Source organism: Siphateles boraxobius, unplaced genomic scaffold, assembly GCF_051911475.1.
Source record: "Siphateles boraxobius isolate OS27281-9 unplaced genomic scaffold, OSU_SipBor_1 130, whole genome shotgun sequence".
NCBI lineage: Eukaryota > Metazoa > Chordata > Actinopteri > Cypriniformes > Leuciscidae > Siphateles > Siphateles boraxobius.
Genome location: NW_027508734.1, coordinates 40,025,775 through 40,053,379, shown reverse-complemented (window position 1 = coordinate 40,053,379; position 27,605 = coordinate 40,025,775). Strand labels below are relative to the sequence as shown.

General features: G+C 39.6%; 1 protein-coding gene across 10 annotated transcripts in view; it reads right to left on the bottom strand.

Annotated features, from left to right (window-relative positions):
• The window catches only part of tcf12 (transcription factor 12), a 114,628-nt gene that overhangs the window by 10,802 nt on the left and 76,221 nt on the right, over positions 1 to 27,605 (bottom strand). For 2 of the 10 annotated variants that reach the window (XM_077229447.1, XM_077229451.1), the window contains 7 exons: positions 11,674 to 11,773; positions 9,910 to 10,049; positions 9,650 to 9,794; positions 9,297 to 9,367; positions 5,711 to 5,852; positions 891 to 964; positions 102 to 173 (listed from right to left, as the gene is read on the bottom strand). In XM_077229447.1, the coding sequence (XP_077085562.1) occupies positions 102 to 173; positions 891 to 964; positions 5,711 to 5,852; positions 9,297 to 9,367; positions 9,650 to 9,794; positions 9,910 to 10,049; positions 11,674 to 11,773 (744 nt within the window). Of the gene's footprint in view, positions 1 to 101; positions 174 to 890; positions 965 to 5,710; positions 5,853 to 9,296; positions 9,368 to 9,649; positions 9,795 to 9,909; positions 10,050 to 11,673; positions 11,774 to 17,286; positions 17,527 to 27,605 lie in introns of those variants that run through there. The other 8 variants (XM_077229450.1, XM_077229453.1, XM_077229449.1 and 5 more) reach the window with 6 other exon arrangements.

Sequence of the window (27,605 nt, the reverse complement as noted above, 5' to 3'; positions counted from 1 at the left end):
GGCAAAAGCACAAAACAGAAAAAGCATGGCCGAATCAAAGGAAAGCTGATGACTGAAAGGAAGAAAAGGACAGGAGATGATTGTCTGAAGAGCGGGAATACCTCGCAGACATCCTTTAAGAAGGACATGGCATCCTGCAGATGCTCATGAAGCTGCTGGTGCACACGATTTTTCTACAGTCACACAGGAAGAGGAGAGACACGTACAGTGAGAGATGAGACCGAAAGAGAAGCAAGCAGAGTTTACGAGAGATCGGCAGAGAAAACGGGCAGAGCACTGAAGTGCAGCTTCAAGTGCCGAGATCTTGGTACTTGTTCATGTAACTAATTATGATGAACCATGGTTCACTCTGGCGATCACATCATTTCCTGTTTCCTGGATGTGCCGCTGTTCATGGACGGTCAATAAAAATGCACTTGCAGCTGGCATACAAAGCATTAGAGTAAATATTTATCTACACACTCCATTATGTGAATGTATGACGTGGTAAGGAAAGTGTGCGTTTCTGTAAACTGATCTCCTGTTGTGGCTCAGTTCCCCAGTCAGCCCTGGAATCCCGCGGTAGTGGTTGAACGCAGCAGCTGCCAGCACCCAACCCCCCATCACACACCCTAACCAATCCCTAACCACCCCACCGTCACACACCCCGGCCAATCTCCATCCACCCCGGACAAGAGAGGACAGATGGCAGGAGACACGCCCCAAGGGATGGGTATTGTTTGGTCCACCACACGGCCCCCTCCCCGTCCCTCTTCTGACATTTGTCAGCCAGGAATGTCCATGTAAAGTTACCCCCTGCCCTCCAGGAGCAAGTCATCTACTGACACAGTGTCCATTAAAAAGTGCTCAGTGCCAGGGGGAGGGGAGGAAGAGATGGAGGGCACTCTTACCAGAGAGTGGAGGGAGTTCTCGTAGTTTGGGGAGGAAGGTGCTAGTCCAGCTGCGCGGGGCCACTGAGCTGTACCTGTGGATGGAGGCAGAGGAGCTTTTTAGTCACATGACACATAACAACAAGCAGGCTTCATTAAAACAGGTGAAAAATGATCGTCTGAAATGAACGAGCAATGAACCACAGTTTTTCATGCAACGCACATGGTCTTTACCAATAGAGTCTGATTCATGAACAAATGACTCATGATTTGATTCTTTTAATGAATTCACAGGTTAACAGTTGAGGAGCACCTTTGCTGTAACGAAAGGCATTTAAATAAAAAATGTGAAAATAAATAAATATAATATAACATTCTTTAATTTAGCATGTAGTGCACATGGTACAATGTACTGATGCACATTCACAATAGACTACAACTCATTTCCTATCCTGGCTGATTCCAACTATTCTCAATGTGAGCTGTTTTCCTCTAGGTCTCCAGACACATAATTTCCTATGACTGGGTCATATCCTGCAATGTGAGAAGGGTATGAGGACGACCCTTACACGCATACTTACAAAAACCAGTGCTGAGGGACATCTCCTACTTCCTCTTATTAATGAACTCATGACTAAAAAAGCTTGGGAGAACAATGCAGGACCCCGATAAAGGCGATGACTTGGACCCTGAGTGTCTTCCCTTGACTCTAATACTGCATGAGCTCAACAGAGGAGCTTGATATTCTAGACGTAACAGGATGAAACTGTGACACTCTCTTAGATCTCAACTCGCGCAAACAAACTACCGGACGTTGAGCAGTGATGTGACCAATCTCATGTCAGATGGTGTCAGGGAAAAGAAAAAGCACTGTTTTGCCACATTACTCAAGTAGCAGCAAAAGATTTGATTTGACTTGGCCATATTCTCAGCCCCAGACTCAATGCTTCACTTTTTTTTCTTTCAAAATTCACTCCATGACTGGAAGAATTCAGTGAATGTGTTTTGTTCTGTGGAAGTGTGTGTGAGGCTGGAAAGGACTATAATGAGGATGTAAATGACTCTGGTCTGGTCTCAGTCTAAACGTGCTGATTTTGACTGGTCATAAATCAACACCGTTTCAAAAGAATGCACATCTGCTAATCACAAATCAAAACTCTGGTAGTGGGGGTCGCCTTCACTCCCAAGTCTACTACTCCAACTGGCAAACAATGGACTACAAAAAGTCTTGCGTGAAGGCTATGGTGTACAATAAAACAGGTCAAATACTCTTAATGTAGCATGACTCAAAGGAAGCCTTTTGGCTTATTTACATTAATCGGTTCAGGAAGGAGATCAGCGGTCGCCGTCCTTCAATCTGACTCCGCCAGGAACAGACCCAACAATTGACCCAAGCTGTTGACATCATCAGAGATTTCCTATTTTGCCGGTTGTTATACTGTTATGTGTTATGTATGGTCTGGCTCTGGCTGCGTTAAGAAAATCTTCAAAAGTCAGTGAATGCAAAGACAATTTTACCTATTGTGTGACTGGAAGTTGTTAAGGTAAAGAATTTCCAACCATTCGTCCTCCCTAAAGCAGCTCTAATTTGAAGTATTTGCTTAGAGCTCTCAGAAGCAGACTTTCATTAAGGGCCTATTAAAAATGACTTTGTGGCTACGTGAAGAGAATGCAGCGTTTAATAAGGCATCCTCACCGGCGGCCAGCTTGACAAATGAGCGTGGGCCTGTGCGGCACTCCACACGTGGTGCTGGGGTCTAATTGGCTGGTGTGGGCAGAAGAGACCCGGCTATGAGCGGGTCTAATGGCTAAGTTTAAGTTTAATCCGGATAAACAGATGGATGTGCTTTGGCTTAATCATAACATCATGAAACAATGTGCACCAACGTCTACAAACAGCCTAATCAAAAAACTTTTAGCAAAAAAAAATAAAAGGCCCCAGATATCAAAGGGGACTTTGACTGCCTGCTTGTGAGTGTAAATCAACTTAATGATGTGATAAAACTGCAGGCCGAGAGAGAATGACAATATGTGTGCCAAATGTGACTAAATACTACAAAAATAACTATATTTATACTATATATATTTATAACTATATTTTGGCCAGACCAATTAATCAGTAAATATCTGAGGCCAGTTGCATAACCTTAGCCACTATGTTAAGACTGTGTCTTTAGAACTAGTTTGACCAACTAGCAGTTAGATAAGACTAAGAGGTAATCAGTCTAACTTTTCCAACTCAAATTAGACCGATCTTTACATTTACATTTAGTCATTTAGCAGATGCTTTTATCCAAAGCGACTTACAACTGAGGACTAAAGACAAGTCAAGTCATTGTGCAAAATACAAAGTTCAGGCATTGCTCAGAGTAGCATAGGCCAGACAAGGGAGGATTTAAAGAAAAAAGAAAATATATTTTTATTTTTTTATGTTAAGTGCTCATGGAAGAGATGCGTTTTTGGAGGGTTGTTGGAGGTCATTCCACCAGCATGGAACCATGAATGGGAATGTTCTGGAGAGTGATTTTGTGGCTCTCTGTGATGGTACCACGAGCCATCTCTCATTGACCGATCGAAGGCCTCTGGAAGGGATGTAGACTCGTAGGAGCGAGTGAAAGTAGGAAATAGCTGAGTCTGTGGTCGATCCGAAAAAAAAAGTGAATTATTTTATTCAGCATTAACACATTAAATTGATAAAAAGTGACACTAAAGACTTTCAAATTGTTACAAAAAAATCTTTCAAATAAATGCGGTTCTTTTGAACTTTTCAACGAAGACTCCACAAAACATCTATCGGTTTCTACAAAAAATATTAGCCACCAAAACTGTTTTCAAAACTGATTTACTGATAAGCACATTATTTACTTATATAAATGGACTACATGTATATTATAATTGTTTTTTGGCAAAATATTATTAATTCTTTACATAATAAAGCATAAGATAAGGTGTGCTAGGGTAAGAGGAAGTGACATTGTAAGGTACAGGCTGCTAAGTGGAGATGAAGGCTGTATCTGAGCCGAGTCATCCTCTCCCTCCCTTCCTCTCAGTCAGTCATGCTAATAAATGAGGATCTTTGCAGGCCGGTCTGTCATGGGCAACAGCTGTGTGAGGAACAGGGCAACAGCTGAAGCTAAGGAGCGGGACAGACACCGACACAGCTGTTACCACTATATCAATGAACACACACAACTGCCCACTCACCGAATCAACCGGAGAAACTGCCATTTGTAGCAACTAGTATCTCCGTCTGTCCCTCTGAGCTTAAAAATGTATCTTTTTTTCATATAAAATGACTGTGCATCAGTCTTGTAAGACGCAGATAAAATCTTCACAGTAGTTGGTTATCTATCCACCCCTAACCAGGGCATAACTCCCCCGACACAATCTTCAATCTCTGCAGCTGAGGGACAGTGTGTTTATACTCATTTATGTGAAGAGGACGGAGCTCGCTGTGTGTGTAGCTACACCGCGCCAGTGTGACATTGAGACAGGGAAGGAGCTGACAGAATGAATTGTTTGATATTTTTTCTTAGAGTGAAGAATAGACCACTATGATTGTTCATTAGACAAGGGCTTATTCCAGAATCTCAGATCAATGTTTTTAACAGATCATGTTTACATATGTAATGTTTACATATAGAAGACTACACTATTATTGTTGTCCATAAATGAAATCGAAATCACGGCCTTCTTGCCTATTCTAAATGATAAACCAAACAACATGTTAAGAATGTGAATTGTGTTGAGAGTCTGTCTAAATGTGCGAAATGAGTTTCAGTCTGTACAGTTGCCCCAAAAAGAATATGACTTTTTGATGGATGTTTTACATAAACCGACAATTAAAAAGAGCAGACAGAATAAAAGAACGTGTCTTGTGTGAACAGCCCATTTGTATAATTCAGACTGACTGACAAACTCAACTTGTAAAATTTATTGCTGTAGGTCAGTGATAAGATGATATGGAAATAAAACACAATAAATTAAATAAAACAATACTTTTATAATGTACACTACCATTCAAATGTTTGGGGTCGATACGATTTTTAAATGTTTTTGAAACTCTTTTGTTCATTAAGGCTGCATTTATTCGATCAAACATATAGTAAAAACAGTAATACTGTGAAATATTATAACGATTTAAAATAACTGTTTTCTATTTTAATATATTTTAAAATGTAATTTATTGATAACTGTCACGTTTGAAAAATTGTATGCATCCTTTCTGAATAAAAGTATACATTTTTACTTAAAAATCTTACTGACCCAAAACTTTTCAACAGTAGCTAGTGTACATTCAATAATTTAGTCATCTGCCACAATAATGTATTTGCATTATCCTCATTCCACGGCTTCTCTCAGTAAATATAAATAAATGTTATTATATTAGATTTGATTAATCTGCATATACCATGTAATTAAATCTATTCCTGTAAAGATTAATAGATTCACAGCCCTATTAAAATATATGAATGCATTAGATTGGGGGAAAAAAATTAGTAAAACAAATAAGCATTTACTTTCGAAAATGAAGCAAAAGGACACTTACTAGCACAAAATAAACATTATAGGTTTCAAATGATAAACCAAATTTATATTGTTAGTCAAATTATAATTAATGGTCAAATTTAATGGAAAATGTCTATTCTGGCTTTAGGACTAATTAAATGACAAGGAATTATGTGAAATAAGTGATTTCAAGCACCAATTTGCTTATAGATATTTTGTTATACAATCCACACATTCATACATTTTGAGGGCCACTAGGTGACGGCCCAGTGAGGGTGTGGTATATGGAGTGACTGTGTGTGTGGGGTCAGAGAGGCAGACTGGTGCTCTACCTGCCCTTCCTGTGGGGCCGCTGGCTGTCACCACTGTACCTGCTGTGGCAGCGCCCGCCTGAGCCGTCAGAGGAGAGGGAGAGCCCACTGGAGTGGAGGGGTTTGAGGGGAAGCTACTGCTGGTGTGGTCAGGAGAATAAATCTGCAAACAAGAGCGAGAGAAAGAAAGGAAGAGATCAGTCTGTGAGGTAGCACACTCAACCTTTTAAACATGCAAACTGTCGTTTCCCTCTGCGGCTTTACGGCTGCGGTTAGCATCCCTCAGTCTGTGCTCAGCCAAAATGGGCTCATCAATTCTGCTGATTTTACAAGCAGGGCAGCAGTAAAAAAAAAATGCTCACAGAATACATATGGGCTTTTAAAAGCCTATGCCTCACTTTACAATGTCTGCAGAAAAAAAAAACCCTCCTGCACTCTAAATGCTGTGTGACACCTGCAGTCCAGCCTGCGTTCTCTGGGTTTCTGACACATCTGTGGTTGTTATTAAGTCAAAGCCTGGGCCCACGACACACACCCGCTGCATGTCGCACATCATAAGTGAAACCACATGAGCACACAAGATCAGAAACCCTGCAAGAGAGCGGGAAAACGGCTAAACAAACAGGGGTGGTAATAATTCACATTAGAGGTAGACAAACTCTTACAGCACGGTGACAGTATATCACAATTGTTTTATATCAAATGTTTTATATATTACATAACATGAAGTAATGTTTTATTTCATTATTTATTGCTTTATTTATACCCGACATAAACCAAAACAGTGAGAGTATATATCAGAATTGTTTTATATCAAATGTGTTTTACATAACATAACCATGTAGTAATGTCTGTTTTTTTATTTTATTTAATATTTTTACTAATATATAACTGGGTTGCAGGCATATACCAAAAAGATAAAATTATTCAGAAATTAATTCTGTCTTTAAAAAATGCTTCACATTATGTCACACCTGCGTTAACAAATTCAAAGCAGTTACATTAACACAAAACTTGACTGGACGAGCAACATTAGAAGCCGTAATAAAATCTGATATATAAAACACTGGTTAACACATTTCTATGAGAATACACTATCATACAACCCTAATTCAGATCACCCTCAAATTCTGTTTACATGGCACCTATAACGTCACTTCTAATACACAATAGGGAGGAGATGGAGTAGAGAAAAGCAGCTGGATGATGCAGAGAAAGAGAGAGAAAAGACATGGTCATTAATCTCTCTTTTTGGAGCTCATTAGAGTGAATGAGTCTGGCCCGTGGCTGTGTGGAGGGGCGTCTCAGGCTCATCTTCAGTTATGGATGAGAGGTAATAAAGCCGCTCCCTGCCTGCCCAATAAACAGCGGCTGAGACGGCACAGTCCTGCCCACATCAGAATAAACTAACCGATGCCTTTGCCTCATTGTGCAACACTGCCGGTAGTCTTTTTCAGAAATTTTTGTCTGAAAAGGGATTTTTTGGTTAAGCCAAATGTCAAATGAAAGTAAAAATTCAAGCCATGCTCTGCATTCGGCTAAAATGGTTTTTGGTCCCATAATGGAAACCACTATGAAATATTCAGGTTTTGATCCCAATTATCTGGCAGGATTTGAGAAAAAACAGCTCTAAAGTTGTGGGCCATCACTTGCTGGGGATCATGAAGTCCATTTGACTTAAAAACACATCAAAATGCGGATACTATCATTATTAATCTTCTTATTAAATCCTGAATGCCACACTTTTGTGTTTCAATCAACTCTGTAAATCCTGCCTGGGGCTTTAGTACATTCATCTCTCAGAGTAGACAGAGAGAGAGAAAGAGACAGAGGGGGCAAGTGATTATAGAGTGAGAGTGATATACAGAGATACAAAGAAAGAAATACTCTGTGATATTAACGGATATTGAAGATTCAAATATGTGTAATACACAATGCTTTTATATAGCATTTTTCTTATTCAGTGCACATTTATTCTTCACAAATTAAATTATCAGCATAATAATTTTAGTGAAAAGTTGACTAGGAAATGAATATGAATTTCATAATGTCTTCGTATTTGATTTGTCTATCTTCCACTTGAGCAGCATAAACTCCACAAGTTAATTTAAAACCTGATGATCATGTTCTGCGTCTGCACGAAGAGTCACATGATCAGTGTCACAAATGTACTTATTTAATTAGTGGCGCAGTGTAGAAACTGAAATATTAATATTGCTTTGTTTTTAAGCTGTCGAAATCCTAAACCTTTTTTTTTCCATGTCATCTCTAGACTTTTGGACCAAACTGTACAGTATGTTTCATGAGAGTTGTGTTCACCAGTAAAACACCGAATCTGATCCCTCATAACCGTGCCAGGCAAGCGTCCGTCCCCTCCGCCTTCGTGCTTCAAGACCTCTTACGGTTGCTGACCTAATGAGTGAAAGCGAGCCATTTCGAGTGTCCTGGCTGACTGCTGTATCTCTAGTGTAACACCACTCATTTTACAAACAACAAACGGATCTCCGCCTCCTCATCAGTCACGCTGCTCTCCGCCAGCGGGGTCCCAATGAGCACAAACCATCCAAAGGGAACCTAAACAAAAGTGGCACAATGGGCGGCCCGCAGAGCTGAGCCGCAGCAGTTAGGCCGTTTCCCCCTCCCCTCCTCCCTCCACCCCAGCCCGACCGTGTCCGTTTCACCGCAGCTTTATCATGCTAATAGAATTGAGTCTGCAAATACAAAAAGACTTAATTTGTGATTATCTTTCAGCCGCACTGTCTTGTGTTTGTTTGTGTGCCAGAGTGCTCTCGTAGCCTCACTCACAATATCTTATTACATTTTTCTTTTCCCCAATCAAAGAGCAGCGATTTTAGGCTTCTAATTCCGCAGGACATGAGGGCGCTACAACCTTTCCAACATTAAAAGGTTATAAAAAGCTTGTCCTTCTCCTCAGCCGAGAGGTGAGTCTACGGCTCCCGTCCGAAACTGTGCTGAATCAGTCCAGATGTGTTCCTACTTTAAAAAAAAAAGTCTTGTTGTGACTTACTGTAAGATAAGCAAGTCTGCAGGATTTTTTTTAGGAGCTAAATAAGTCTTTAAGTTAAGCTCAGCAAGTTTTAGAGGTTATTGTAAGCTCCAGTTTCAGGGACACACTAGGAACTCGCACGAACGCCAGCCCTCATTATCCAAACCAATGAATAATCCACAGGCTTTTATGTACAGCTCCTTTTCTTGTATACTGTGAGATTAAGAGCACAATTATCCGGGCTTAGGTCCAGAAACATCCACAAACAGATCCTCTGACCTTATTCAATCTCTTAACCTTCTGCACTGCTACTAATACCCAGCCTAATAGCACAAGTCCTGTCCTTTAAAGAATTAACTGCACCATTATGTCGGGTAATCTCGCCCACGTCTGCAACAGGAAGATCCCGAAAGCAAGTTGGGGTATGTTTACGATGCCTGAAACCATATACCGCTCAGTAGTTAAAATAATAACGCAATGTCTTTAATCCATTCCTCGGTCTGTAAAACCAGGGATGCATATGGAAGGAAGGAAATCCCTGTTCTCTGAAATGGTTAATGCATGGATTAATCGGTCTAGTTGAATGGAGAAGTATCTCACCGAAGCCAGGGCTTTTCCCAGCGCGTCTCCAGTCTGAGAGCTTCCAGTGGCATTCCCTCGGTTGGCAGCAGCTACAAAGACCACACAGAGATACGGCATTCACATCAGAACAGAGCTGACAGAGACATTAGTGTCATGTATTCTTTATAGGCAAGTAGCAGCTGGTGCAAGGTGTGTGACCTTATCGTTCTAAAAAAGTGATGTATACTGATGTATATATATTTTGTATATGGCAAAACAAAATAAAAAGTTTAAATTAATACTAATAATAATAATTTTTAATTATTCTCATGAAATTATTCCTAAGAATGATAAATCAAGAGTAAGACTACAAATGTGCAGGACACACGTACCCATGACTCCCTCTGCGGTGTTGACAGGTGGGGTGTGAGACGCGGTGACGAAGGGTGAGCTGCTGGCACTGCTGCGGTGGAAGCTGGACATGGGCGGCAGACTAGCGTTGATGTCTGTGGGAGACACCGAGTGTGGCGGGTAGTTCTGTGACAGAGAGAGAACATGGGAACTTCAGAGGAAGAGCAACTTTTAGCTCTATGAGCACGGTCATACTACATAAAAGGTTTGTATTTGATCTGAATCCACAAAACGTTCTCACCAGGCGGTCGTGTGAGTGCAGGTTGCTGTAGTTTCCAGACTGTGGCATGTGAGATGAAGATCCTCCCAGCATTCCCCCATACCCTGGCTGGCTGATCCCATTGGATGAGCTCCACGGGTCAGTGGAATTGTGGGTCCCATCTGATTATGCAACCAACGATAAAATTTGAACATTAAAGCATGGGGAATATCTTCGTTTTCTAGTTTTAATTTGAGTTACTTTGTAACTTCTTGCCGAGGGAGGTTTAAACTGTGAGCGAGACCGAGGTGACAGTAATGTATTAAATATTGCTGATAAACAAGGACAAACACAACACACAGTTTGATATGTGAGCCGAAGCCTGACCTCCCCACTCCTTATTTTGGATAGAGGATGTCAAACGGACTGGTCTCTCTTTAAGTCTGCTTTTACACTTGAGTCTGAGCCAAGCGCTGAGCGCAGCTGAGATAACATTCAGCCAGCCGCTGCTCACTTGCTTCCGCCTCAACTTTTAAAGGAGAAATTCCTCACAGTTTGAAACACACGGCTGGAAATGGCCATATAATGTTTATCTGTCCTGATTGGCAAAGCTGGAATACGCATGGTTGGTTTACTATTTAAGTCTGTGAAGTCGGTAGCATGATAGACAGTGGCTGAAATGTAAAGAGAAGGCTTCCCAATTGTGAAAAAAAAAATTGAATGTGTGGGTTAGAGGACGGAACGTACTAGAAGTTGTTTAGTGTTTGAAAATATTGATGAAAACTAAAGTAGACTGGAAGAAGATTTGGCTTTAGAATTATTAAACGTGCAAGAATTACATATATGTGCGAGACCTGTTAATGAACTCAGTCCATATTACAACTCTGCATGACTAGTTGACTAGTTTCTAGGATGCAAAGGATGCTCTAGTTTCTGTGACATCCTAGAAACTAGCCAATGTTTATTTAATTTTTTTAATAAGGTTTATTCGGTCTTTGGCAAGTATACTCTATGCAAGTACATGAACGCAAATGCATCTAGCTATGAAAGCTCAATTTCATGCATTATGAAATATGTCAGACCACAATGTAATGCTTTAGTGAGAATCTCGTATTCTCTTTCAGTTCGTCTGCACCTTAAAAATACGCCTACTTCCCTACTATACAGTAGGTGAAAAACAATACATAGAAAGAGTAGTATGTCTGAATTCACAGTATTCATAAAACAGTAGGCAAAAAGTACCTAGATCATGTACTATTTCCACTGAGATTCTGAAGTGCGCATGTAAAGGAACACCTTACTATCCCAGTAAAGTGACGCAAATGACGCTGTAGGTCACATGACAAAGCCAACATGGCAGATATAGTACGTTCGAATTTCATTCATACTATATAGCACATAATTTTTTGTTTGTTCCTCATCAAATGTAATATCTATTTAGGCACAGTATGCAATTGTAGACACGCTGTTCAATTAAATGATGATAACATGTTAGTTCAAATCAATATATGTATAGCTAGCTACCTGAATGATAACACAGCTAGTTTGACAGCAAACACATATTTGAGGGTATCTCTATTGCCCACTTGGGGTTTATTACCGCCACAGTAATGCAAGAATGTATGCGATATGTATACAACAAAACTGTGTGTTTGCAATGCTTTGGCCAAGCATTCATGTATGTTCTTGCATATTTGTATAAAGTATGTTTCTGGCCTTAAAAAAAACAAAAAACTTCATTAACAAAATCAAATCAAAGTAAATGATAAATAATAAAAAAAGTGATAAAAAATGATCGTGACTGACCGAAGAAAGTGCTTGCGAACATACTGCCGGGGGGTTTGGGGGACGGGTAGGATGGAGAGTCTCTGTTGAAGTCTTCTGAGCTGGGAGATGGTGCATACACCTGCAAAAAGAAAAACAAAATCAGGCATTATGACCAAGAACAACTGCTTACAGACAGGTGTGACGGAACGTAGGCTGCTGTTTTCATATCTAATATAAAGAGCGACTACCATACAGACAAGCTCATGTCATGAAGCGTATCCTCATACCCTCGGCCTAATTCACACATACCACGAAACCTGACTGCATAATACAACACAGACAATGCAATGCAACGCAACGCATATGGCCAATTTACAAATTCTTTATAGTAACAGATGGCTAATTTAGAAGTCTTCTAAAAAAAAAAAAAAAAGGAGGATTTTCTGCTGTGCAGTGCGCGCTTCAGCGCTTAATTGTAATATAATGACGACGAAATGCACGCCCGCCGAACAAAAGCATCAAAACAAATGAATTAATATGCGAGGGCATTAGGGTGCATATGTGTTTGTTTACGCATGTGTATTTTAGGAGCTGTGGGGTTGGACAGGGTCGGGCCAGCGGAGCAGTGGTTACAGCTGCAGAAGTGCCCATTCCAGCAGAGGAGGATCAAAGACATGAGGCTACAGCCCAGTAACATGGCTCTCCCAGTTCATCTGCACCAGATGGGACAAAACCTCTCAGAGGGAGAGAGAAAACACTAGCATGTATGACATGGAAAAGAACGCTAGGTATACATGTTGAAGAGAGACTCGCTCATTCTCTGTCATTGGTCTTTACTTTCAGGTGTCTTCGTCACCTGCCATTTAAATTCCTCCCTGACTGAACTCCCACATCTGTAAGAACCAATCCTCGTAACGAAGAGCAGATGTGCGGCCCAATGTGTTTCAAGTTACTTTAAGTTAAACAAACCTCTCAACATCACGGCAACTTTTACTCTAAATAGAATAAAATCACACGACATGATATGATGTTAAAGCTCTGTAAGAAAGACTAGATCTTTTAAACAAGGCAAAGAGGCAAAAGGGTATAAAAAGTAAGACATACGTAAATATATAGTAAAGTAAATATATAAATATATAGGAAAATATAAAAATATTAGTTCTGATAATATAGTTGTATTACAATTCATTACTAAATAACAATACATCAAAATCTGAAATTAGTCTAAAACAGTTTAACTTATCTTTATTAATTAATTCATAATTATTTACACAAATTCAATCAATGTGACTTTTATCTTTGTTGATGCTCACAGCATCTAACATTTAATAATTCAATCATATCTGTGTGCCGAGATATAAATACAACTCTATACTAAATAACACAACACATCATAAAATCAGAAATTCGTTTTGATTTGATTACATTTATTTATTTATTATTTATTCATAATTAGTTACACTCCAGTTAAATATTGACCAAAAGAACAGAATTCATTCCGACATTCATTCATCATTTTTATCAATTCATAATTATTTACCAAAACAACAAAATTGTAAAATAACCTGTACATTCATGACAACAAATTTTAATAAAAAATGTCCAATAATATACTAACTTTATTAAGAAGTAAGAAATGGACATGATAAACACTGGAAATTATTGTAGGAGTAATTATAATCAAATATTAATTGCATTGAATTTCCATTGTCAGATCCCCCTTCTCATTAATATTTCAGATGTATGCAAAGATCCCCTTCATCACTCACACACAAACACACGGCTGCAGCATGTCATGACACACTCTGCATTACGATCAACATCTAAAGCCTTTCAGTCAGCTTAGCCAGCTGTGTGCGGCCGGGCACCTTGCTGAGGCGGCAGTACGTGCCCATGTGATTGGCAGTGAGTGTGTTCATAAGCTGCGACGGGCTCCCGTGGGTGTGCAGGCGCACACATGTGACCCGGGTGCTGGAAGTCCCCTGGTGATCTCAGGTTAGGGCGGCGTGGGAGAGGGCCCTTTGTCTCCGCCTCACGGCTCAATGGGCAGCATATGGCAGCGGATAATGCTAATTGTCCGCTTTACCCCGAGCTAACCAGCCGACCCGTTAATAAACCTTCCAAAACACCGGCGCCCCGCTCCACCACCAGGATAAAGAATGAAAGAAAGCACGAGAGAAAGAGCAAAGGAAACGCTTCCTTTGACCAGAGCTTTAATTAGGAAGCTGTCAGTTATTCACGATCCTCTGATCTAAACACCCACGTTTACATTTTCCCGTTCATTGTACGTCTTTTGTAAATACTGAACATGGAAATAAACTGTGGAAAGAAATTAGTCAATAGAGGTGTATATTTGGAGTTCCCATACTTTTTCTTTTCTCCAATACATTTCCAAGACTTTTCCAGTCATTTGTGATAATTACAAGATTATAAAATACTTTTAAAAATCATTTCTAGAGACTGCAATCACAAAGAGCAATTTACAGCCACTTAAACATTTTAATATACCAAAAAAAACAAAAAACTATATTCACTTTTACATGACTCTATTTTTAATTTTTTTTAGGGAAGCAACCATGTATACATTTCCAAAATCACTAAATTCATTTCCATCTGTCATTAAAATGTAGTCACGAACAAAAAGCAATATAAATAGTATTTTATTATTTCAATTCCTGTGCGAGTAAATGGAGACGAAGGCTCACGCTGATGAGTGAAATGAGTTTTTCCTCTCCTTTCTAGCCTGTCACACCTTCCTTTGATCTGAAAACCACATCCATCACAACAACACACGGAAAAAAACACTAAACTGTCAACATATGGATAAGCCCAATGACAACAGCGAGAGAGGCAGGGAATAGAGAGAGAGAGAGAGAGAGAGAGAGAGAGAGAGAGAGAGAGAGAGAGAGAGAGAGAGAGAGAGAGAGAGAGAAATGATTATAGAGGGAGGAAAAAAAGGCAGAACAACAGAATAACCCACAAGGACGGGTTCAGAGCAGAGGACCGCGAGTGACAAGAAAATATCCTGCCTCTGCATGTCACTTGTTTGGAGTCGGATCGCAGCCCGAGGGCCTTTCTTTTCAACTCCCATCTAACACACTTATCAAGGCGAAAAGGCACGCCACTCGCGCACAATGAGCCCCTATTGAACACAGCAGCTCTGTCCTGAAGGGACACGTTTTGACTTTTAAAGCCAAGTCTGTCTACAAAGAGCAGACGGTAAAAGTTTGTAACTTAAAAGCATTTTGTTCCTTACAGATACAGGTGGAAGCCTTTCGAGAGGAGAAAAACAACACGATGGTCTGCTTTGAACAACTACAGACGGTTGCTGACTCATTATGCAAACTTTCAACCAGAACAAAACCTTCAAAAAGGCAGAGTATGTATCTGAAAAAAAGAGCTCCAAGCACTATTTTTCTGCAGAAGGACCTATAAATCTTAAAGGAAAAGCTACCAGCTTAGACAAACACTTAGAAATACGTGAATTAAAGCGAGAACAGCAGAGAGGAAATAAAATACTTCACACGTCATAAACTGACCCAATCAAAGCCGGGGAGGCCGCTTGCCCCCCCAGGGCCCGGCCATAAAATTATTGGTACCAGCCTGACATTCAAACAAATCAATGTGACTTTTATCTTTGTTGATGCTCACAGCATCTGACATTTAATAAATAAATGATATCTGTGTGCCAAGATATAAATAAAGCAACACAAGGAAGGGTTTATTGGGCATTTACCCACTGCTTTGGATCATAAAGCTCAACTCTGACCCGAGTGAGCCACATGCTCCTCATTTTCTCTTTCCTCCCAGCCTGCATTACAAGGCTGGAAATACTTAATATAAAAAGATCAAAGTGAGCTTTGTGGTGCAGGAACAAAGAGATCTGTCATAATGGCCTACGAGGAAAGCTAACTCTGGACTCTGTCAGATGACCTCAAAAGAAGTGAAAACACAAGCTGGGGTCTCACTTTGTCCCCAGAAACAAGATTGGAAATTTAAGAAAGTTGTGCAAACACGATTGCTGCCGCCCTTGTGAAAAGCTGCATGAATAATGAGAACAACATAGAAATTTAATAAGCAAGCTCTTATGAAGCGGGTAATGGATCATTCTTAAATTCAGCAAACAGATGGAGAAATCTCCAGAGCCCCACACAGACAGAGAGAGAAAGACATCAGGGAAATCTACTGGAAACTTTTCCTCTCTACTTTGTATTGTCTGGGGAGCAGCGACTCACTTTTAAGGAACTAGGCGGAACATTCTAACCCCCTCCCCCTCCCCAACCCCTCCCCCCCACCCAACAACTCATGTTTACTTGGTCCATCTACTGTACATGAGGACATACTTAATTATTATATAATGATAATAATAATTATTATCATTATAAATACAATAATATTTAAACAAATATTATATTAAATTTGTCCCCAAACTATGTCCTATAAACTATAACTAAACCCACCCACATATCGTGTTATCTAGCTAAGCAAGGTCATACCAGACTTTCTTAGAAATTATATAATTGTCTTTTTTTATATATATAAGTCTTCTAATTCTTTTTCTTGGGAGGTCATTCCTAAAGGTAAGTTTTATCAGATTTTGCCATCTTTTCAGAAACCATTTAAGGAAAGCCAGTCGTGAGGAACAAGTGCAGGTTCGAGAGTAACATCTCTTCTTTCTCGTTCACATTCACAGTTAGTGATAATTGATGTAGTTTTTCTAATTATATGAATCATTTTTACCTATCAGGTCATTCACAAAGGGAAGTTTAATCAGGTTTCTCTATCTTTTCAGAAACTATTCAGGTAAACCTAAACGGCCACTCATGAGGCACAAGTGCAGGTTCGAGTCGCTACCTCCTCTGTCTCATGAGCCCGTACCACCAATCCAATCATCAAGCACCTGACAAACGTTCAGCACACATGCACACGAGCGTTCACACGGACAGCCACACGCAGACAGGCAAACAGGCATCGTGAGAGGCACACAGAAATCAAAGGGCCTGTGGTGGAGAGATTCAAGAGTCCCATCAGGATTCCTGTATTGAGAAGAATGCCTGGCTGATTAAAAACAGATGGAGGAACAGCGATGCTGCTGCTCTGAGCTCAATCTGCAAACAGGAAAGTCAAACCTCAACAGACAGACTCTCTTCCTTAATCACTCCCAGACTCCCACTTGTTATCATTGTGAGCCCGTCTCAGCGCTCAGCAAAGCGGACGGATGAGAGCATCAGTCACACACAACTTGCCAACATCAAATAATCTTCCAAAATAAGTGCCTTTTTATCAAGAAAATAGAGACTTGCAGATGTGACAGTTTGTCTCTAAAACATTTATATTTCAAATGCTCAGTCAATTTTGAAACTCTCTACAGCAGTTAAAATCAGGGTAACAACTCGCACTTCTTAAACAACAAATGAAAGTAAATGTTGACCTAGCTCAGACTGAGGTAATGGAAACACAGTCAGCAGTCACACACACACACACACACACACATACATACACGGGCAAAGCCGAGAGCAACGAGACCCTCAACACAGTTTCAACACACTGAACTGACACTGCTCACCAACTCCATTAAACCCGACAGCCCACCGTGCACATGAAAAACATGTTTACTTACACACATTTCCTCTAGGGAGAGAAGGCACTCACCGATTTTCCGTTGTAGTAATACATGCTGCCCATTCCAGGCACGGGGTAGGCGCAATACATGATAAAAGCCTCAGAGATGCTGGGAAAGACGTGGAGCCAGATACAGAGGATCTCTTTTCACCAACCCGCTCAGTGCACATACATCCACTCGCTGCACAAGGGACTAATTCCTTCAGTGCTGGCCCCCTACACATGGATCTACTCACAGACAACTTATGCAAAGCAGGACCGTACCAACTCAGCCAGCAGCGAGGGGGGAGGGCTTATGGGAAGAGGAGGAGGAGGCCGACGACGGACCAATACCCAGAGCTCAGCTCCCCTAAAGCCTCATAAGTGCTGAGGCTGAGAGAGGAGGGGGAGATGGAGGATAAAGAGCGAGGGAGGGCCAGAAAACAAATGAGTAAGTGGATTGACTTGTACTTTAAAAAAAGAGACAGAAAGGAAATTAGAATGGTGGATTTTTCGTGCGAATAAGGGCCGAGCAAAACACTGAAATGACTTGTTATGTTCTTTTACCTGTTGATTCTTGTCTGTTCTTTTACAGAGAGTGAAACAAAAAAAAACTAAACTCATACACTTTAGAGGTGCACACAAACACAGAAACAGAAACACACACTGTTCTAAATCCCTAGCTGATTAATCTTTTGTTTAGTGATTATTGTTTTTATTTTATGGAGGGGTTAGATTGAGGATATGGAGAGGATTTCCACACTACATCAATAATCTTGTAAATGAAAAAAAGACATTTTAGGGATAACGGTTTAATATAATATTATATATATATACAATTTATATGTATATATATATATATATATATATATATATATATATATATATATATATATATATAAATACTTAATAACATAAAAAGTGACAGTCCTGAAAAAATGTATAACGGTTTCCACATATATTAACAGCACAACTGTTTTCTACTTTGATAATAATAAGAAATGCAGTTTTGCCATCACAGGAATAAATGACATTTGAAAATGTATTAAAGTAGATAACAGATAATATTTCAGAATATTACTGTTTTTTCAATCAAATAAATGCAGCATTGGAGCATAATGTGACTTTCAAAAACAAAAATAAATCTTAACGACACCATACTTTTCAACAGTAAGTTTTATCTCATTCAACATAATATATTATAAACTGATATTAATGTATGCTTTTGAGTTTCACGCCACGCACTTGTTTGCCCTTAAACAAGTCTGGTGCTGAAAGTTGCGACCTGTGGCTGTTGTTTTAATAGTCCCCCACAGTGGCATGACAGCAAACACAGAGAGCTGTTGAACATATCCAACAGCTGCAGAGGGGCCGATCCTGACGTCAAGACCCGAGAGCAATGACGCTCCATTTCCTCAGACGTCCCCTCCACTCGCTCGCATTGTACCCAGCGCTCCCCTTCCTGGGCCTCTTTCCCAAAGACCAAGGGGGTGGTAGGGTAAACAACACCAATCACAGGCGCACTGGGGGTGGAAGAAGAAAATGAGGGGAAGGAAGGGTGGAAGTGGAAGAGAGGCAAAAGCAAAAGGCTGGACACAGTCATTGAGAATGAATGGACGGGGGTGCAAAAATAGACGGGGAGGTCAAGGTCGTCCACGTGCTGTGAACACGCTGACCTGTAGTGGCATCGGTCTCTTTAAAGCCCACTCCCGCCCACTCAACTACGGGCCCTTTCATGTCTGTCACTGCAGGCTTCCCAGTCCAAACACCATCTTCCCTCGGACATTATTGTTATGGAAAGATGAAAGCCTTCCCAAAAAACGATACTTTATTATGCTTTCCCCTCTAATTCTATTATTATTTATTCTCTTTTCTTCTCTGAGTGAGACTCTTTTAAATGTGTCCAAGGTGGTTGAGATCGACAGGCTGGTACCACTTTAAACCTGGAGCCGTTTCAATTCGATTCTTTAGGAGGGAGATGGCCATGATGGAGGAATGCTTGAAGGACCCATAAAACAAATCCAGATAAAGAATACACTGCTGGGAGGAAAAGATCACGGAAAAAATAATGGAAGAGACAAATGAAAAGGGACAGAAATTAAATCACAAATTATGGCCACATGTCCGGAGAGTTCACAACGCATGTTTGCTTTGTTCTAGCAAGATTTCCACACAGCTGCCACACATAACTTCTTTATGATCATCACCACTGTGAATATAACCAATCACGGGTGAGTTTCGTTGGACATTTACTTGAACATGGTTGGTTACATATAGTTACTAAGGCAAAGCGACTTTTGCCTTAACCAGCCAGAAGCGCAACAGGATGTCTTTGCCTTATTTCAGTATATATATATATATATATATATATATATATATATATATATATATATATGTAAAAATAGTGAAAATGTTTATATATATGTATATATATATAAACATTTTCATTATTTTTACGTTTATTTATTAAAAACAAAAAATCTTCTTGCCAATGCATTTAGAAAAATAAAATTGATTCAAGATAAACACTATCAATAATACAGTATAAACAGTAAACCTGTAAAATAGTTACAATTTAAAATAACTGTTTTCTATTTTAATATATTTTAAAATGTAATTTATTCCTATGATGGCAAAGATGAATTTTCAGCATCTTTACTCCAGTCTTCAGTGTCACAGGATCCTTCAGAAATCATTGTAATATGATGATTTGCTGCTCAAGAAACATTTCTTATTATTATCATGTTGAAAACAGTTGTGCAGTTTAATATTGAAACCACAATACAATGTAAATGTCTTTACTGTCACTTTAGACCAATTTTATGCATCCATGCTTTGTAAAGTATTAATTTCTTTCAGAAAAAAAATTGTACTAACCCCAAACAGTAGTGTATGTATTTAAAAATTTTCACTTGAAAATAATACAAAAATACTGATGAAGCACACTTAAGAATATTTCTGCAGTATGTTTCTTTTAGTAAAGGCATGAAACTTACTGCTGGAAACTAAATGTATTACACTGAACTGTCGAGTCGCACCTGGTTGGGACATTGTTGAGCCAACCCAGTTCTTCAACACACCGTAGACGCAGGAGGTCTGGGATTCACCTGCACTGATTGTGTGGGATTACGGAGTTTAAATTTAATAGGTGCTGCAGACAGCTTGTCCCACTAATCAATCTGTAAACACTTCCACATCAACATCCCCACACACATCCCACGCCTGCAAATTAGAAACATGCAGAAAGCTCATCTCAACCCATACAAGCTAATTTAACATCTTTGTGTTTCTATAAGGCCATTCATCACAACACATTAGCAGGAAAATATCTCTCCATGGCTCTTGTGGGCTTATAAGCATATTCTGTTATGTGCTTGTAATGATTAATGTTTCCCTGCCTGAGGATAGCGCCTAGACAAAACACAGGAAAAAAACCCCGGCATAAACATTATATATAGAATAACACCAGTATTTAGCGAGCATCTCCTCCAGACACGATAAATCCACCAGGGCCTTTTCATCAAGGTTCAGGAGAGAGATTCAGGTTTAGAAGCCTTTTTGCATGTCTGGGCCAATGCACTAGTTGAGCAACAGGTCTTCATCCAATTACGATGTACGTGACATCAATCGACAACAAAAGCGGCTCACCCACTTACCTGGCTTGCACCAACAGCCACAGCCCACAGTGTACATCTTCTCTACATGTGACATCTGCTCTCTACTGACCTACAACCAGCGTGTCTGGGGCTCACGTGCCGGCTTCATTCCACCCAGGTAAATCAAGCTCAGATAAGCTGTGCTTTACACATCACATCTTAAGATAATCAGCTCTGACTGTTGAAAGAGCACGCTCTTAAAGGGACCACGGCTGTAGGATGTGCATTCATGCAAAATAAAAACAAAATCTATTTAAGGATATCTTAAATCTGGATGGGCGTCGAACATATTCCTTTGTTGTGTTCTTGCACTCTAACTGTAGTTGAAAGGCACACATGTATCTGCTGTTTGTGCTCTTCATGTTTAAAGGCTCTGAAGTCTGAGGAAACTTTCACCAGCCTAAACAGATAAAGAGACTCGTTCCCTCGTCCTAAACAGATAAAGAGACTCGTTCCCTCGTCCTAAACTGATAAAGAGGTGGGCACGTCTCTGTTCAGCATCAGACACAAACCAGGAGCATGCATCTAATCACTTATCTGATGAGCTCATATCCTTTCAGACACACACACGTTTACTAACCTATTTAAATGACATACTGTAGACAACTACTGTTTATTTATATGACTACAATTATGACCAATTTTGACAAAAGTCGATACTAAAATTAAGGTAATGATAGCAAAATATAAAACTGTATGTATTTATGAGGTATGCCGTAAATGCAATATATGTTAATGTATAAAACAATAAAATAAAATACAAATATCTGTGCTAAACATGCAGTGCAAATGCACCCTTTTGAACTGATGCTGTCATTAATAATCAAACATTTAATTATCAAACATATTTTTTTAAAATGATCAATCAAATAATAATCTAATCAAATAATCAAATATAATTTCTTTGTTCATCATTTTATTAAAAGCTTTTTATTAAAGGCTTCCCTGGATAATAATTTGCAAAATAACTAAATGCTACATGCCAAAGAATCATTAGTTTTTTAATTTTTAAGATAAAAGAGCGTGTTCAATAGCATATTCGTTTTTGGTGTGGTACTGAAATTGTGAAATTGTTATTGTGAAATTTCACTACTCAAATATAGTTATCGTGAAAACCCTTCTCCAAACACAATCTTCTATAAGATAATTATTTGGGATTTTTATTGTTAAAAACCATTTTATTTTTTAGAAATATTTATTGATATCTGAGTACCTAAAGAGAGAGTTTTCAGATTCCTAAAGTACATCTTACTAAACACACACACACACACACACACACACACACACACACACACACACACACACACACACACACACACACACACACACACACACACACACACACACACACACACACACACACACACACACGCACTGACCCAGTGCACTGCCCTCTGGTGGCAGGATTATGACCTGATGACCTAGAGGACAAACCTCAGACAGCCACATGGTTACAAGTGGGACATAATGAGCCTAAACATAAGATAAGTTTGGGAGGAAGTAGAATGTCTGAAGATCAAGAGAGCTATTAAAAGCCACAGGTTACAGGATAGCGTCTGATTGTGTGGGTCATGGGAGAACACAGAATGACCCAGAATGAGAGCACAAGACTGTAAGCTCAGAGATATCAAACCAAATAGATCTTTTAATCATCCTCTAGCTGTAGAATATTTTCTTTAAAACAGAGACGTGAGACCATAAAAACCAAGCGCTGACGAAACACAAAAGAAAAAGAGAACAGAGATTTTCCCCAGAACAAAGAGCAGTGGCCACATGAAAGCCCTACATCAAACTGTACTGTTATTCTTTACCAGGCTTTAGTGGGCCTTTTATCCCGAGGCATGTCCAACTACACAGGGTCTTCACTGCCAGGTTGTGACCTTGCATTAGAGGCAGGGGGTTCAAAGAGAGTAGGGAAAAAAAGGAGATGGAAACAACCCAGAAGAACCACAAACTAAAAGCTCACTGTGGCATCGGTGACCTGCTTTAGCTTGCATGGCCTGTAGATGGCTGTCTAGTCAAAAATGCACGATGCATCTTCTGAATTGGGAAGCTCTAGTCAAGATGACATCCTCCAAGCTTTGGGCGCTAGTCTAGTGTCCTTGTCGCCACAGTGGATCATAACCTTCTTCTCACTTCTGTCCTGGTGCTCGTTTCCTCGCTAAGTGCAACTTCTGCCCGAGCGAGGGTGCCTGAGCGATCTGTCAAGAGCAAATGACAATCTTTTTTGTTATTCACAGCCAGTGTTCTCGCATGCAAAACGCCCCGAAGGAAGGCGAATGCTCCCTGCTGCTTTCTCTTCTTGCCTCTCTCTCTCTCTCTCTCTCTCTCTCTCTCTCTCTCCTCCGATCATCTCTTCTGGGGCGAACATCGGCGCCCCGGTGCAGCCATTGTCACATCAAACAGTCGTGCCTGTGACAAGGGTGTTTAAAAAAAGCCTGGCTATTTACACACATAGGCTGCAGCTTCAGGCTCTCAGCCAAGTATAAATCTCCCACAAGATGTAGTTACTCGCCCAAAGTCATGGGGCCGTCCATCCGCCTCTTGACTCTTTTTCTCCCTCAGTACAAGAACGGCTGTCAGGAGGGCTGGGGTCCTTCAGCAGGTGCCCACACAGCTGCCTGAAAGCATCGCTGCTCTGCTGCATCAAACGCACATGCAGAACACGCGTCTGCCACGCTCTAAGCTACGAGCCGAGCAGCCCACCTTCATCTGCGAGCAGAGATGCCTGAAAACACCAGCAGCCAATAAAACAACTAGTTAACCAGGCATCATGTGGTAAAACTGGTAAGAATCGAACTCACATGATGTCAACGGGTTGAACAATTAATTATTAATTATTATTAGCAAAACAATAAAAAAATAATTGTATTACTTGAAATAAAATAAACATTAATGAAATAACCTTATTTTGTTTCAACAAAATTTCTAATTTTTATTTTATTCAAGTAAAACTAAAAATTATATAGACATTTTGCGATGATGAATCAGGTCAATGACATCATCACTAGAGTGCCAGCCTAGTGCTATTTTGAATTTTATTTGTATTGTATGTTGACAAAGTATATGTGGATGGACAATATCAACATCAAGTGTTCAACGTGTTAATGTTTTGACTGTTGTTTTAAATGATTTCTTTATTGTGTAAGTTTGCATATTATAGCACATGTTAGATCTTACCTGTCTGAGCCAGTGTTTTGGAGGTGGGTTCTGGTAGTGGGCATAGCCAGAACCTACCATTTTCCAAGACAGAGAGAGACATGAGTGCTATTAGGTGTATAAAATGTTTGTGGTTGTATGTTATGTATGTTTGTATTATGATTATTGCATGGCAGAAATGAGTTCTTGAACATTAGTTATATTATTTAGGTGCCGATGTTTTGCTGTGGAATTCAGTGATGAGTATTACGAGGAAAGGTTCCACCCCGTGACAATGGTTCGTCCCACTAGTGTTTGGCGGGAAACTTGTATATTTAAATTAAACCATTGTCTGAGAATTTTTGGGGAGAAATGTTGCATCCTGTGTATAGATACTGTGCAAACGCTTGAACATGTCTGAGGTGAGACATGCTGATATTTTTGTGGATGTGCTACTAGGCATTGTTTAGTGCCAGTTTTGCTACTCACAACATTTTTTCTTTTGTTTTTAGCACCAGTATATGTTGCATTAAGTTTTTTTGTTTTGTTTTTTTGTTTCTTTGTTGTTGTTGTTTGTACTTTATGTGGACTGCACCTTGTGAAATACAGCTTCTAAAATAAACCACAACTGGCATTTTGAAAACCACTCCATTGTACTGAGTCTTCCTAAACTTCTCCCAGGCCTCTTGACAACACACTGCATGGCACATTTTGAAAAGACAAACTAATAGAAATGACAAAACACAACAATAATGAGCTAAAATAAAAATGAAAACAGAATTTATAAAAATATAATCTAATTCAATATATTAAGAAAAACTATTATAGTACTTCATTGATACTAAAATAACACTGATGTACGCTGCACATTTTACAGTGATCGATACGCAAACAGCACATGATAACAGTGTTTTTAGTGTTGTAAGCCTGGATAAACTGGAAGAACTGCAAGAGAGGGCTATTCTCTGAGAAAACAAAGGAAATTACCATTTGGACCCCCTCTTGTGCACCATTCGAGATGCAAGTCTCACTTCAGAATCATTCTCATCTACATCTCTTTCCCTCTCCCCCACACTCCCTCCCTCGTGGTGAGATCACCCAAATACACACCAGAATCAATATGGTTTTAATCTGAACAATCATCATACAGTTTATACATGTTTGGTATCATTTTAAATGTCTCAGTGCGACTGGTACAAATGTCTCATTCTCAAAGAAGTAAACCAAAAGGTAATAAAGTTCTTAAGAGTTTAGAAATATCTTGCACACAGAAGGGGGTGTCTTCCAGGCAAATGGCCCTCTGCTCTCAGAAGGTGTTAACAGTGCACAATAAAAAAAAATGACTATACTAAAATGTTCATCTCGATTTATTAATTTTTTTAATGTAAACCATGAAACTTTTATTTCGGTGGATAACTGCAGGGAGACCTTAAATCTTCTCCTCTGTTGACTTCTAAAAAAACTTATAAATGTTTTCTCATTATTACCAATGTAGTGAAATGTGTTGTAAATGTCACGTTCTCAAATTCATGTTATAAGCGACCCAAACTCAGAGCAGATGCAGTTTGTGTGGATCAGCATTTACTGTGAACCAAGCCACTCTAAGACACTGTAAACTCGCACTTGATCGGCCCAAAGTCCGGCATCCGACCAGCACGGAAGGTCTCTGCGTGTTACTGTCTTTTCTCGAGGCAAAGTATTTTTGGTTAAATGCAATACATTTTCTCATATGTATTTTCTCGTTATTTCATCTGACTCCATAAATGAAAAGGTTTTAATGATAGCCCTGAGCTCTCGTTGCATTTCATTATATAGACAGACCTCATTTCAAATGTAAACATGAGTTCACAGTGGAAATTTACCTTACTGTCCCAGGCTTACTGGGGGTAACCATTTGCTAACACTGGGCATTAAAATAAAAAAATTATTCATTTTAATAAATGCTTTTTTTTTACAGTGAAATATTATTATTACAATAGCAATGTATGTAATAATAATCAACAATTGTTATTATTTTTATTATATAAATCACAATGGTTTTTTTTGGCCAAATCTTATTTTAAACCCATTTAAACTCATTTTCTAAGTAAAAAAAAAATCAGACCTATTTATGTCTAATCTCCAACTGTTTAAAGACTGTATAATAAACATCCTCTATCTTTCTTTAAACCATTTCCCGCAGTTCAAGGGTTAACAAGGTTCCCTCAGCTTCCAGCAAGTACACAAATCAAACACGGTTATAAATATTTGTACGTCCTCAATCTGCTGCCATGTCTTCTTTGGGGCTTTATGTCGTAAAGCATGCCCTCGCTGCTCTAAAACGGAGCGGATGTTTTTCCATAAATATTTACAATCCATACATAAACTATGCCGATCCATCAGTCGTGTTGCATTTTAAAAAAAAGAGATGAGCTGGTAAGAGGTAAATAGTTAAAGTATTTTTAGGTGAGATGGGGGTTGTATTCCCTGCAGAGGGTCTGTTGATGGGAAGCATTGTGTTCATTTTGTTTATCAAGCAGCTCTACAAGCCTCTAGTGGGACTCGTCTGCTTACACAAGCAAAAGCTTTCAGAGGCATCTGCAGCTGCAAGCCCACTGTACAGGTACCCTGCAGACTGCATGCCCGCGCGCACACACACACACACACACACACACACACACACACACACACACACACACACACACACACACACACACACACACACACACAGCTGCCCCTGCAACCCTACGTGGCTCTGCAGATGCACCTGTGCCGCTGTGGCTACCAGAGCCCACATTTACAACTTTGGTTTCACGACTAGCCCTTCAACATCTCTCGACCAATGATGACTATTGTCACCAAAAGCACTACACTAAGCGGGTTTAAATGCCTAGATTTACATAACACAAGTCAAGTGGCTGATAAAAAAATCCACTATTCTCTGTCTTTCTCAAGCCCAAAGTACACTCTGGTTGTTACACAGACTTCAGAGTATGTGTACAGTGCATGTGACATACATTTTATCATCAGAATAGTGTGCGCATATTGTACACATGCATCTACAATATTTTTAACCGCCTGTAATTTTTGTAACTCTGCCTTGCCCCATTGTTTTACAGTCGAAAAAGAAAATGATCAAACGGAACAATAACTATAACAAACCACTGGAGATTCAACAACATAGGTGCTTGTGTGAGGGGATTCGTTTTAAACGAGTTTTTATCGCTTGTAACTTCTGGAGAGAAACAACGCAGGCACTAGACAAGTATGAAACTTTCTAATGAGCATGCGCGTTTGTGAATGCTATCAAATGAATGGATTTTTCTATGTGCTCTAAATCCATTACATTTAGTGTCTGTTTACACCTGGTTTTAAGATGCGTTTTGGTCGATCAGGTCACAAGTAGAGGAGGGAGACACCTGTTTACATCTGGTGTTTTAATGTATCTTTTTTGTCTATTTTCAACCCATTTCTGTCCTGATTTCTTTGAGGGGAGGGCCTAAGGGTGGGTAAATATATGGGCCTTTTCAGATCTTTCGATCTAATGGACAAAATAAGCTTGAGCAATTTACATATGAACATGACCGGAGACGATTG